General features: G+C 43.9%; 1 protein-coding gene across 3 annotated transcripts in view; it reads right to left on the bottom strand.

Annotated features, from left to right (window-relative positions):
* Positions 1-14,682, bottom strand: part of L3MBTL3 (L3MBTL histone methyl-lysine binding protein 3) — a 164,790-nt gene that overhangs the window by 81,293 nt on the left and 68,815 nt on the right. For all 3 annotated transcript variants that reach the window (XM_059712941.1, XM_014611069.3, XM_014611070.3), the window contains exon 12: positions 540-616. In XM_059712941.1, coding sequence (XP_059568924.1) covers positions 540-616 — 77 coding nt within the window. The remainder of the gene's footprint in view (positions 1-539; positions 617-14,682) is intronic.

Below are 14,682 nucleotides of genomic sequence, written 5' to 3'. Positions count from 1 at the left end.
CATCTATTCATTGATGCATTTATTTCCAAATCTGGTTCTTTTGCAGACACTTTTCTTACCCAACATTTCTGGACACCTGATGGTTATGCTGTCAACACTTGCTAAGTGTAAGACTCAGAAGCATGTGAACAAATTCCACCTATCACACCAAAAACAAAGCAAAACAAAAAAACCTAAAGAAACACACAGCACAGTAGAACTACAGAGGGGAAAAATACAGAGGAACACAGTTGCCTTGTCCCATTCCACTTCCCTTTTGAACTACCACCCTATTCCTGCAGGATACTTTATATGGATGGTGGTCTCTTTAATATAGCATATATACTAGCCAAAGAGGTAAGTAATTTGTGTACATGATCACTAATATTAATATATGAAGTACTCATGAGAAAAGCACTACAGCCCCCACCTAATATCAATCCTTAGCTACAGGACAAAAATTTCAGTGGAGCTATTATAAAGCTCGTCATGAGTTTTAGCCAATGCTGAGGCTAACTAAAATTTCTTCATTTCTTTCAGATCTGTAGTCTGTTACAAACCTGGAGGGGTGATTAGAGTTCTTTTATGTTCTTTACACCATCCAACAGGATGAATATGTGGACTGGCTGCCTCACACCTGGAAAGTAAAAATTAATGAAAATACATTCATTGTTATCTCACTTTTTTATATAAAAATACAAAATCATTTAAGAAATGGCAAAAAAGTTCCAAACTTTTCAACTCACAACATTAACTGTAAACATAACAAAAACATGGCAATATATTTAATCCAATCTGACTGTCATCTGAAAAGCCATAAAGTTTTTGCAACATACATAAAAGGTCAATAACCCAAGTCTATTGGACCAAGAAGAAAAGCAAAATATCAGTCAAAATACCTCCCCTAAGAAGATCTTCCATTAGACCTCCACCCAAACATTCAAATCCAGGACTTCTAAGCCCACATCTTACATTTTATCAACTTTTTACATGAAGGCAGAAAGGAAGTGCAAGCAATACTTAAGGGCTCTGCTGCAATATGTTCTAACTGTCCTATAGAGCAATATTCACACTAGTTTATGAGCGTTTCAAGTGAAGCTACACATAATACATTACCATAACCCAAAATGCATGTAAGCACAGTACAAATAAAAGAAACATAGATGCAACTGCTATCTTGAGTTCAGAAGAAAAACAGCACTTCTGGCATCAAACTATACGTGGGCCTCCAAAACTAACCATGAATTCAGAAAACCTTCTAAACTGCTAACTGCCTTGACAAGTAGTAGAAAAACCTTCTGAATCATAAGAGGAGGCACCATCCTATAATACTCTCTACATGCTGCCTCAACCACACTGAATCAAAAGCATCTTATATATTAGAGGAGACAACAGTTTATGTTAAATATGATGCTCCAGCCATTAACAGTGCAAAAAAGCTGGATCGTTCCTTACAAGGCAGGATAATTCCTGACTAAATCATTCCAATCAAGTGTCTATCTAACTTGCTTCTGAAACTTGCCAGAAATGGAGATTCTCTAGGTAGCCTGTTCCCACGCATGATCACCCTCAAAGTCAGAAAGTTTGTCTTAATCTCCACCTAAATCTCCTCACCTGAAGTTTGAGTCCATTACTCCTAGCCCTGACCCCTGTGGCCACAGAGGATAGTTTATCTCCATCCTTTTTCTAATTACACTTCAGGTATTTGAAGGCTGTTATCAAATCCCCCCTTGGCAGGAGGATTTGATGATGATGATGGGGAGGAGGAGGAACAGGAGAGGAAAGAGAGTCAGAGGCTTTAAAAAAGCAGCGCTCAAGTCTTTGATCCAACAGCACAAAGAAGAAAATGTTTACCATAACTCAAGGACAGATGTAGATTAGCTAGACTAGCTAAAATGTCACTTCTTTACAGCCAGCCAAACTTTAAAAAAACTCCCAGTTGTCATTTTCACTCAGGGTGCAATGAAATAACAAAACATGAGGGAGGCCATTTTGTACATGAAAACTTGCCAAACATCTCTCCCAATTATATAATTAGTCCAATAAAGGATACTATCAAATGCATTCTGCTTCTTTCAAATTTCCTGGGCTATCATGGCTGCGATAACAATATGACACTATTACAATATACAACATACGCACAGTACATATTCATCTACACCAATCTGAATATAAGATCAGGGTCTATATGATTACTTCTATTCATTTTCCTCAAGATTCATTTGGCCAGCAAGTCTGCAAAGTGCCAGTGTATTATGCATTCATATATCACTTTATTCATTAATAATAATGGGCACATGTATCCTAAGGATCTCACAGAGCCAGCCCTGCGACTGCGAAGCTAGCACTGGGAGAGAAGAATCTCCTAGCCCAGGCCCTGCGATCACGGAGCGGGAGCTGGGAGCAGAGCCTGCCCCAGCAGCAGGGAGCTCCTGGGGGCATGGAGCAATGTCCCAGCCCCCACTAGGATACAGCTATCTCCTAGCCCCGTGCTCCCTGCCAGCCCCTGGGCTAACACACAGGGGGAGCCTAGAACTCCCCCTAGCTGCTGCAGGGGCCTAGTGCAGGGAGTGGGAGCAGTCTGTTGCTAGGAGTAGCAAATCTGGTCCCACATCCCCACATGTGTAGATGTGTGCCTGGGAGAGTTTCCTCTAGAGTAAATTGCTCCTGGATTATTTGCATATGAAAGTCTATGTCCCATCTTCAAAAGGATCCTAGGACATTTCTAGATAGAAAGCTTCCTGTGCCTGACAAAGGCACCCTCAAAATTCTCTGGGATGCTTTGCTTTGGCAACTTCCCAACTGGAAGCAGAGTTACTATGTCTATATGGTGCATGGGGTAAATTAATTGACACTTAGTCTGCAGTGCTAATTAGCCCACCACTGTGCCACACACACACAACTCTGCTGCTCTGGTCTGAGAGGTAACACACACAGAGCAGTGTGGGGTGTCTGAGGCTGCTGCTGTCCGAAATTTGCTGCCAAGGTCACTTTTGAAGATAGGACTCAGCCTCCTAAGTCATTTCATCACCATGTCATGCAGGTGGGAAAGGGGACTACAAAAAAAATAAAAAACTTTGCTCAAAGGGTAAATCTACATCTCTGTCCTGACACTCCCACAGAGCACTTCCCCCAAAAGCACACCATGCCAACTCTTCCAACTCTGCTCCAGCTGCATCAATCCCAGAAACAATGTGGGGAAGCCATCCTGAGGATGCACCTCAGTGTCACCCTCATGATATCATCTCCAGCCTGCTTAAGAGGGGCAACTAGGAGAGCACCACTAAGGTACCTCACAGCCTTATTTCCAGGATGGGCATGTGCAGAGGAGGAGCAGATGGGCCCTGGAATTCCCTGGAAATGCCATGGAAGCAGTACAGTCCCAGCTCCAATGCAGGCATATAATAATATGTTCTAAAAAAATTCCCAAACAAAACAACTCAACTGCTCACAGCCCCCCAGCTCCCTTAGGGAGGATTAGAAAACAAACATGGGACAGATGTTCAGCAGACTGCTCAGTGCACTACCAGAAGACACTACAGTGATGAGGGAGGTAAAATAGTTCCCATGGAACAGAACTGAACATAATGTTTTGGCTGATGAAATAAAAACACCCAGGACATTTCCAGTAGCCTCAAGGAAGTTCCTGAGACCACAATACATCATGTGAAAAATTGTCCCTTAATGCACTGCATCTATGAAACCAAGATATAAGGTCAAATTTTACAGCACCTATCACCACAGCTTCAAAGCATCCTATAATCATTTTACAAGTCAGAAATACAGACAAATGCAAAGGATAGCCAAGTAAAATTACTGAGCCTTATTTTTTGCAGAATATACAATGCTCTTTCATATCTCTTGGACAGGAAAAGCTGTTGACTAGCAGACTAATTGCAAGATTTGGAGTTAAGAATATTACATTCTATTCCTGGCTTTGTCACTGATTTACTTCATCTCTCAGGTCAATCACTTAATGTCTTTGGACCTTATTTGCATCAACTTTAGAATACTGTACTTCATACAAATACAAAAGAAATTATTACTAATCTGTAACTGGAGTTAGAGCTTGCTGGTTTTGCAAACCTACTCTCCTTTGAAATGCAACTTGGCAAGCAGGGGGATCTGTGCAAAGTGCTGCACTAATGGTATAGGCACACCTGACTACGGCACCTATACATAAGCAGTGAGGCTGCTCCAACGAGCTGTAATTGCAGTGTGTTGGATTGGAGCAGACTCAATTAAACTCTAACTAAAGTGCCCCCCCCACCTCCCAGAGCATGTATATAAATGCCACTAATGTTCAGAGCAAAATTATCAAAATCACACAAGTCACACCCTTACAAGTCTATGCTTTTCTTAGCAGCTGCATGCAGTGTTCATAACCAAAAGACATCTGGCTATCCACACTAGTAAGCAGGGATGGCCAGCCTGCAGTACACGTGCCACAAGTGACAGGTGCAGCCTGTGTGTGTGGCACATGGCAGATCAGGGCAGGGCCAGGCAGCACAGCAGCAGATATAGGAGGAAGCACAAAGCAGATCACATAAGGTAGAGGTTCCCAATGCCTGGGCCTCAAGGGGTTGTCTGCCAGTCTGCAGGAGGGCTGGCTACCGGCCTGGAAGTCTGGAAGTGACCGGCATACTGTAGACCAGCAGCCAACCCTTTTTTAGACTGAGTATAAACCCTAAAAAAGGGTTGGCTGCTGGTCTGCAGTATGCTGGTCACTTCCAGTCTGCAGTATGCTGCTCTGCAGTTTCCCGGTCCACGGTCACTTCTGGTCTGCGGTCACTTCCAATCCATGGTTTGCTGGTCTGTGGTCTAAAAAGGTTGGGAACCACTAACATACAGCACACACGGCAGGAAGCAGAAAGTAGAGCAGCAGACAGGGTAGAGGAAGGGGATCAGAATGGCACTCAAGGAGGATAAGGGGCTAATTTGTAACATGACTGACAAAAAGGCTGGCCCCCATTGCTGTTAACCATGCTGAGTCATGGAGCCAACATGGAAGTTGGCTGTACCTATAAAAGAACCACAAAAATACAGAACAAGCCATAACTTTTATTTTTATTAAAAGAACTAACCACCAATTTTATAATATGTCTGAGCAGAACAAAGACATAGCAACTGAAGGATAAAGAACATTGTGCCATTTATCACAGTAAAGAAGAGGTAAGGGTGCATAGGATTATAAAACCCTTTATAAGTGCCCTTTAGAAGTTTTCATACATGAGGGAACAGATTTTCCCTTAAGTGACAAGTGGCTCCAAGCTCCTGGCACAAAGGTATATGCATTTCCACAAGTGGGAGACTACAGACAGCACTTTGAAAGAAGTATTATTTTTCCTTCTACTGCTCATTTTCAGTTGCCCTTCAAATTTTTTGGGCTTGTTGAATCTCTCTGTTGCGTATCCATAGCTCACTAATTAAATTCAGACCGTCAAGCAAGACAGAAGCTAATGATGATTACTAAAAAAAATGAATATTCAATTCTTTCAGAAAAATATTCATTTAAATGCATCTCTGCTGGGTGGTTTTGAGTAGCACTCTTATTGTATAACAAACACATTTTTTTTCAAAACACTAAATGTGTTACATTAATTCTGCTCATACTAAATTAACTACTAATTTCTCCACTGGATTAAAATTTAATTTTGAATTTGAGATTTTAAACATAAGTACTCCTTTTATATGTAGATGCTATCACAACAAAAATAATTTCTACTATAGATTACAGATGGCGTTTTTATAAACACACTGGTATATTATAATAACAAATAACATTACACTATAAGCACGGCTGTTTCTACAACTTTCATTTGGCAGAATACCATGCTGATGTACAGTAGCCAACTCAGCTATACTCAGAAGATACCATCTTACAGCCCCATCTAGTGTTTAAATGTTAAAATTAAACTGTGAACAGAGAAGTGCAAAACTGTTAATACTCTAGGTCAGGGAACATGCCACAAATTAGCCCTGTACCCTCTCAAATGCAACTCTGAGCCTCTTCTTCTGTTCAATTTGTTGCTCTTCATTTTGCTTCTTATTCTACAAGCTCTGTCAGATCTCCTGCTCTGCTTTCTGCTTCCTGCCCTATCTGCTGCTATGCAGTCTGTCCCCTCCCTGATCTATTGTGTGCCACACTCAGAAACTAACTCTGCCGCTTGTGACATTCATGCTGCAAGTTGGCTACTCCTGAACTAGGACCTAATACAGGGGTGGGCAATTATTACGGGTGGAGGGCCGCTTACCCAGTTTTGGCGAGCTGTTGAGGGCCGCACGGGTAGCCCTGCCCCTTGGCAGGTACCCCAACCTCTGGTTACCATCTTGGGACCAATGTCCCAATGTCTTGGGACCAATGTCCCAGGGCCAGCACCGGTGGGGCCCAGAGCAGGGTGCAGGCTGGTAGGGGTCTGTGGAGCCAGGCTGGGCTGCACCAGCAGGGAGGGGGGAGAGCTGGCCCGACTCCATAGAGCCCCTGCCACACCCAGGACCCTGTACCCCTGCTGCCCTGCTCTGGGCCCTGCTGACACGGGCCCTCGGACACTAGTGCAGGCCCTGTGCTCCCACGCCCGCTCACTCCCAGTGCCCCCCCAACCCCACGGTACAGGCGGGGGGCAGCGCACAGCCCCAACCCCCTGCTCGCCAGCAGGGAAGGAGCTGGTATGGAGTGTGGGCAAAAGCAGCCCCTCACCTGCCCTGTGGCCTGCACTCCCTACTGCAGCCACTCGCAGCCTGTGCAGGGCTGTCCTAAGCAGACACAGGCAGCCCCACGCGGCAAGCAACTGCAGCATAGGGTGCCAGGCACAGGGCAGGCAAGGGGCCGCATTTCTTGCGCTCAGCACCAGCTTGTAACCCGTCCCATCCCCGCTGCCAGCCTGGGCCCCGTGCCGGCTCCGGGCTCACCTACTGGGGCTGCGCCATGGCAGCAGTGTGTAAGGAAGTATGCCATCCAGTACAGTAGGCCTGTTGTTCTTGGTTTCCTCAATGGTACTAGAATTCTTCTAGAATAGGAGGGGTGTTGGGGGACAGACTCAATGGTGGCATCCATCGCAGTGGATTCACAGGTCAGGAATGCTTTGAAGTGTTCTTTCCATCTAGCGTTGGTCAATCATGTTGGTTGCAGAGGTGGGCGGATGAGAATAGGATGGAGTTCAATGCAGACAAGTGCAAGGTGCTGCACCTAGGGAGAAGGAACCTGCAACACACCTATAAGCTGGGGAACACCCTTCTTGTCAACACAGTGGCTGAAAGGGATCTTGGAGTCATTGTTGACTCCAGGATGAACATGAGCCGCCACTGCGCAAGATGTAGATGCACGACAAGGCTAACCGCACCTTGTCGTGCATCTACAGATGCATCGCAAGTAGGTCCAGGGAAGTGATCCTCCCCCTATATGCAGCATTGGTCAGGCTGCAGATGGAGTACTGCAACCAGTTCTGGGTGCCACACTTCAAAAGGGATGTGGCTAGCATTAGGAGGGTCCAGAGGAGGGCCACTTGTATGGTCAAGGGGCAGCCCCTATGAGGAGAAGCTAAAGGGACTGAACCTATTCAGTCTCCACAAGAGAAGGCTGAGAGGGGATCTGGTGGCCGTTTACAAACTCACCAGAGGGGACCAGTGGGAATTGGGGGAGGCTCTGTTCCCCCGGGCACCACCCGGGGTTACTAGGAATGATGGCCACAAATTGTTAGAGAGAAGGATCAGGCTGGACATCAGGAGACATTCCTTTACAGTCAGAGCTGCCAGGCTCTGGAATGGGCTCCCAAGTCAGATGGTACTCTCTCCTACCTTGGGGGTCTTCAAGAGGAGGCTGGACAGATATTTAGCTGGGGTGATATGACCCCAGCATCCACTCCTGCCCAGGGCAGCGGGTTGGACCTGATGATCTGTTTAGGTCCCTTCTGACCCTAAGCACTATGAAACTATGAAACTATCATTGTCTCTGAGGAATGTTAGGCCATCCAATAACAGCAGGAAAGTCGAGCTGTGGGAAATTGAGCTGTAGATGGCTTTTGTTGTCTGGAAAAAACTGTGTGTGTCACGTTTGTAAGCACAGAGCTGGATATCATTTGGCTTTATCTTGCCACCGCTGATCTTCGATTTCCCAGGTCCTCCTTTGAGCTTCGACACTGAGGAGCCGATACATCTCTTTCTTCTGCTGAGATGAAGTGACATCTTGCCAAGGAGAATGAGTCCTTCTCTTCCAGTCGAAGATCTCAATGTCACTCTCATCAAACCAGTCTTGTTGCCAACAGGTGGTACAGCCAGCACAGGCCATTTGGATGGTGGCTTTAAACCCCTTCCAGAATTCTTCAATGTTGCCTTCATTTGTGGACAGGACAGAGAGCTTTTCATGGAGACACTGTTGGAGATTCTTACAGACCTCTGGATCTTGAAGAGATTTGGTGTTGAGAGTCCTTTGCATTGATATTGGCTGTTTTTGGTGTTTCAGACCAAGCCAGATATTCATAATGGATCTGACAACATGTGATCTGTCTAACAGTCATTGGTTGCTTGCATGGCTTATGTGATAAGGACACCCATTTCATCACGGGCTCAACCAGAAACATAGTCAATGAGATGCTGACCCTCATTCTGGTTGTATTGTCTAGAGATTCAGTGTCAATGTTGTATTTCACTAGTTCCCTGGAGACAATGGCAGTTCTTTTTTTCTGGTCACTTGCCTTGGTTATCCATCAGGAAGAGAACATTCAGTGTTGCAAAAATCAGTCTTCTTATAATGGTTTCAGCAGCAGAGAGAGATTATGCTGGATGCAGGTACGCAACTAGAAGCAGATAAGACAGCCTAAGTTTAGGGCACCTTTTCTAGCCCCTTTCCCATTTGAGGTGAGCAGACTGAACAGGATCGCTCAGTCATAGTAGCAGCTGCTGAACTGCACCTCTGTCTCAACCCAGGTGCAAAACAGCCATCACGATACTGCCAGCTGTGTGCAGATTTGCAGCTGAAAACTGCCAGATTCACTAGATCTGTCTCCATCACTGCTGGTCTATCGATGCAGGGCTTTTGGAGGTTGGTACAGTGTGTTGTTTCCTGTGGTAGAAGCCAGCATGTGACTCTGTTTAATGTGAGGAAGCTAGTTTGCTGAAACAGCAACCACACGATCTTGACAAGCTGAAGATCTGGGCCCAGTGGCAAGAGAGAACCAAAGACTACAGTAGACCTCCATTTTGCTGCAACCTTCTTCCATCTTTACAGCTGTTGATATCCTGACATCTTTGTCCATCTGATATGCCACAGATGGCACTGGTCAGGCCGCAGTTGGAGTACTGCGTCCAGTTCTGGGTGCCGCACTTCAGGAGATGTGGACAGCATTAAGAGGGTTCAGAGGAGGGCCACCTGCAAGATCAGGGGGCAGAAGGGCAGGCTGTATGAGGAAAGGCTAAGGGACCTGAACCTGTTCAGCCTCCACAAGAGAAGGCTGAGCAGGAATCTAGTGGCCTGTTACAAACTAGTCAGAGGGGACCAGCAGGCGTTGGGGGAGTCCCCGTTCCCCTGAGCACTACCAGGAGTGACTAGAAATAACGGTCACAAGCTGGCAGAGGGTAGATTCAGAGTAGACATCAGGAGGCGCTATTTCACTGTCAGGGCAGCTAGGATCTGGAACCAACTTCCAAGCGAAGTGGTGCTGGCTCCTACCCTGGGAGTCTTTAAACGGAGGCTAGATGAACACCTTGCTGAGGTGATTTGACCCCAGTACTTTTTCCTGCCATGGCAGGGGGTCAGACTTGATGATCTTTTCAGGTCTCTTCCAACGCTACCAACTATGAAACTATGACTTGGGGTTGGACTGTAGTTTGTCTGGAACCTCCCTTCAGACCCGGTCGCCATGGGTCATCCTGCCAGGAATGTAATACATGGACACATGAGCCTCTCCACCACTACAAGGTCTCCATCCATGGAGAGGTGTTCTGCCAACATTTCTTGCTTAACAATAAACTCAAGATGTAGCTTGTGAAACCTGAGGTCTAAAGCTTTCGGGATCATTTGGGAAGGTAAGTGTGATATAACTGCTAAGATCATTAAAATTGTCAGTCTTTGATCTTTATTATTCTCATACATACTTTAAAAATATTTATTCCCAAAGATGATGTGCCTGCATTAAGTGTAACTTTTACATACATTATTTGTAATTTTTTGTCACATAAACTATTTTGCTACTTTTTAAACAATGAAAAATGTTAAAAAAAAAAAAAAAAATTGTAAAATATCCCTGCTTTATTCTGGCATCCTAACGTTTAGCTCTGGCACCTCCTGTTCTCACAGAAGTACTATGCCTTCTGTCATTTCTAGATAAGGCACAGAACAAAACATAGAAAGTTTCCAGAATACAAAGCAACTTTCACGTTCCTGAATTAAAATGATGATTTGCCAATTTTGTTCACTTTTCCTTCTCCAAAAAGGTGTTTGTAGGGAACAATGGGATTTATAGCACATTTAAAGTATGATCACTGTCTTACTGTATTATAGTAACGCAAGAGGCAAGAACTTGTTAAGGTGATATCTTTTATTGGAGCAACTATGTATTACAGCAGTGCCATTAAATCTAGTTGAGACACTTTTATTTAAAGTTACTAATGTATTTTCAGTAGTGCTTAAGTGACATAGCTGTGATGGTCCAGGAAAAATGGGAGAAGCAAACCTTTTTGTGGGTAATACTATCTATGTCTCCTGTCTATGGACAACCTGATAATTTCTCTTACATCCTGTTTTTATTTACATATGAAGTTTTACAAGCCTTTGCTCCATCTACTATTTCACTCTGCTGTGCCTGCTTCCCTCCCAGATACCTGTGGAAGGGTACTGGAATACGTGAAATCTTGTCTACATCTATCCCAACCATGCAGCTGGTCCAATAAAAGATATCACCCCAAAAAATCTTGCCTGTAATGTATATTCAGTTATTCAGAAAATATTAGCTTAAAAATACGCACACAAAATGAAATTTTGGTGGTGGATATTATTCTGTGGCTTCTCTCTGTGGCTGTAAAGTTCAGGACTAGGAACAATGGCCTCAAGCTGCAGCAGGAGAAATTTAGACTGGAGATTAGGAGGAACTTCCTGACTATACAGGTCAAGCATTGAAATAGGCTGCCTAGAGAAGTTGTGGAATCTACATCCTTGGAAACTTTCAAAGCCAGGTTAGACTGGCTGGGATGATTTAGTTAGGAATGGTCGGGCCCTGAGCAGAAGGCTGGACTAGATGGCCTTGTAAGGTCCTTTCCAGCCCTACTTTCCTATGATCTTATTTTTTCTGATGTTGCATTTTGGTAAAAGTACATTAAAACATTTTTCAGTTAGCCAAGAAAGTTAAAGAAATGTTTACACTTTACAAAAATTCAGGACTTTTTACCCACTTAGCTCATGAAGTGGTTGTGTTTTTGAAGTTTGAAAAAAAAAAAAAAAAAAAAAAACCCTGTATGCGCAATAAAGATAACTTTAAATAATTTACTGCAGGTACTGTTTTTCATTTTTCTTTACTGAGCTTCAGTGATTTAGAAATTTTCTGGCCTCATCTACAAGAAATGCTGACCGCATAGTCATTACTGTTTATACAAGTACTACATGACTGCACAGTAACCTGAGATACTGCGCAATAACACCGACGAAGGCTGCTGCCATGCGATGCTACGGTGCAGTAGTCTCGGGCTACTGCGCAGTCAGTGTCTCATGTACATGTGGCCTTTGAGGGTGAAATTCACTCTATAGTGGAAGGCCTCCACTCTAAAAACCTCGAGGTATAGGTTGAACAGGGGGCACAGCAGTTTACATGGTATGGTATCTATGTACCTGAGTTATTTTTAAGGCATTTACAATCTTGGTATCGAGAGCAAAGATACCAAACACCCATGCGGGAGATGTTTTCAGACTTACTTTTTTGCTAGTATTAAGCTGTTTGGGGGTGGGGGGCACAGTTACTCTTCTTCTGTTTTTTCTCCATTCTCTCCCTAGTTCCAGGCCAGTCTTCCATAAATGTAGCAGAAAAGTCAGGGCAACCTGATGCAGGTTTTCATATTTATTTTATGGAATTTTTGCCAATCATCTCTCTCTGAGACATTTACATACTTCACAAAATGTCAGGCTTTGGTCTCCTTCCCATAAATATATCCCAGCATCGTTACCCCTAAACTTTTGTATTCAGGCAGGAAAATGTTTCATTAAAATTTCTACAGGGGAACAAGATTCCCTGCACATTCTGATAAAATCTTACAGGATTAGCCTTAAAAGTGCTAAGACACTATTTTTCCATACTACTCAACTAGTCAGCTAGTGAACTGAATTTTTCTAAGTACTGTGTTACCGATTCAATGACATCAATGACGTAAAAGAATATCTCAAGCTTTAGAGAGGTGCCATTTTAGTTATTATTTCAATCTAAATAAATAAAGTGTTTTTTTTCAGTCACTTGCTATTTCTTCAGTACCAAAACATTTCCAAGAAATTACCATTAGTCCTTTTACTATTTGAGCCCTAATTCCATATAGTTATATAACCTGTGAATATGACCCATGACTCAGTGTTCTGAATTCTTACGGTTTGCTGAAACACCTGCTTGCCATTATCTCAGCAATTTAATTATTTTACAGTTTCTCTGTCCTAGGTGTCTACAACACTGATTCTTAACCAAGGTATTGCAGCATGCTGGAATGCTGTGAGATCCTTTTAAGAAAGCTGCAGTGTGCTATCCAACGTGAGCACTGTGTGATGTGCAGACACCTACATATGATTCACAAGATAAATCAAGGGATTTCAAATAAGAATCCATCATGGTCAAGCATTCTGACCTACAGTAGTCTTTCTGAGTTGCTTGCAACAAAAAATTTGTTCTATTATTTTTCCATAGCCAAGAAATGAACGAAAGCTAAGAGCTAGTATTTTCCAAGGGATGCCTAGGGTCTAAAAAGATTGAGAACCACTGGTCTACAATTATGGACTCCTTGGGTGTTCTGTAATTGGTTCGATCCATTCTACTCTGGACAGGTTCTTACACTAAACTGATCACTGTAGAATATGAATGTCTCATCAAGCCCAGATGCAAAGAATCTTGTATACCTTTTATTTTCAGGTAACAAGCAGTTCCTTATTTTTCTGCCTTACAAATAATATATTTCAGTCCTAAATCACAATACTAATAGATTCTAGGAGTACAGTGTAAACTCAAAGTTGAGGATGCAAGTTATTATTAGATGTATCAAGACATGCAATGCTTTAATCAGTTTCAGATAATATTAACATTATGGAGGTTTATCTGGATAGAGCTCCAAGCTTATCACACAGATTTTACTACAGCTTGGATTCATATAAAAAGCAATTAAGCATATTTTGTTATTAGCGTATGTCCTTTACCTGGCTTACTGTAGAAGAAGTAGGTATAGAAAAAACAAATCTGCATGTTGTAAACCAAAAACTGAACTATGGAAGAACTTTGTAGGCTGCACTGGTAATAAAGTTAGAGTTGACAAAGCCAGTGAATAATTCATTTTCACATCTGCTCATCCTTCATGTCCCTAACACATTCCATACCATAATCACTGTACAGCATAAATGCAACACATCAGGAAACTTCACTCCAGCTCCACAAAGATATTTAGGCAACTTACTCCTGTTAACCTGCCTAACTCCTATTGAAATCAACCCAAGTTAAGCACTGTGACAAGGGGCCATCATAAGGCTGGTCACTGAGTCAGCCTGTCCATCTGTCTAGAGCACCGTGCCCCGTCTCGCCTCTCACGACTTGATCTATATAAAAAAAAAAAAATGTAATAATGTGGGCGGCTGATGCCCTGATGCCAAGGGCGTTATATATAGCTCCGGACCTCTCCTTACACTGTGTCCCATGCTTTGCCCCTTGCTGAGGCCACTACTTGGTCTGCCTTCACTGGGGCCTCGGGGTCTTACACCCCATGGGATTCAGTTGTCCGCAGATATGCCTTGCCTCCTTCCTGTCCCTACTGCTGGGTTACCCACCAGGTTGTGGAGACTGAAGCTATAAGACACCCTATACTCACCTTTCACTAGGGGGGCAACTGATGTGGCATTTCCTGAGGACCACCCCACAACGAGCAGCCCCACCACACCATCCATCTCTAGCAGGATGTAGTTTTAGGTCATGCCCCAGGACCAAGAATCTCCTGCCATCCCCATTGTCACTGCCCTGTACTTCCAAGATGTTATGTGAGCAGCAGCTCCAGCCAGGTGATGTTCCCCCTTTGACTGCCTGCAGCAAACTGCTGGCCCTGCTGCTCAGGGCCTGCTTTTATCTCTAGCAGCTGTGCCTACTTCCCAATCAGGCAGCCGTCTGCTGGCCATGTGACTCCCCTGACTGGGATTCACCTGGAGGCTGCCCTGCTGCCTGTTCTGACCCTTAAAGAGGCAGGCACCAAAGATGCCCTGCCACAAGCACCTAAATACTTTTGTGGATTTGTCACTAAATTAGTGAATGAATTTTGCAAGGTACAAGAAAACATGGTTTCTTACTGTGCCAAAGCCTGAGGAAACACAACTTGGGCCCCTAACAGACATTAAAGTAATGGTGCAATGGGATCTGATGCAAAGCCGCATCAGATCCCCTTGCACCATTTTGTCCATACTGAGGAAGACCAACCCAAGGATCCCCCTGCATCGGCAAATAGCAAGTTGGGCAGCCAACTGGGGAAGTGTACAATGCACTCACGCAG

Source organism: Alligator mississippiensis, chromosome 1 (assembly GCF_030867095.1).
Source record: "Alligator mississippiensis isolate rAllMis1 chromosome 1, rAllMis1, whole genome shotgun sequence".
Taxonomy (NCBI): Eukaryota; Metazoa; Chordata; order Crocodylia; family Alligatoridae; genus Alligator; species Alligator mississippiensis.
Note: the sequence above shows the minus strand (reverse complement) of the source record. Positions and strands in the feature narration are given on the sequence as shown.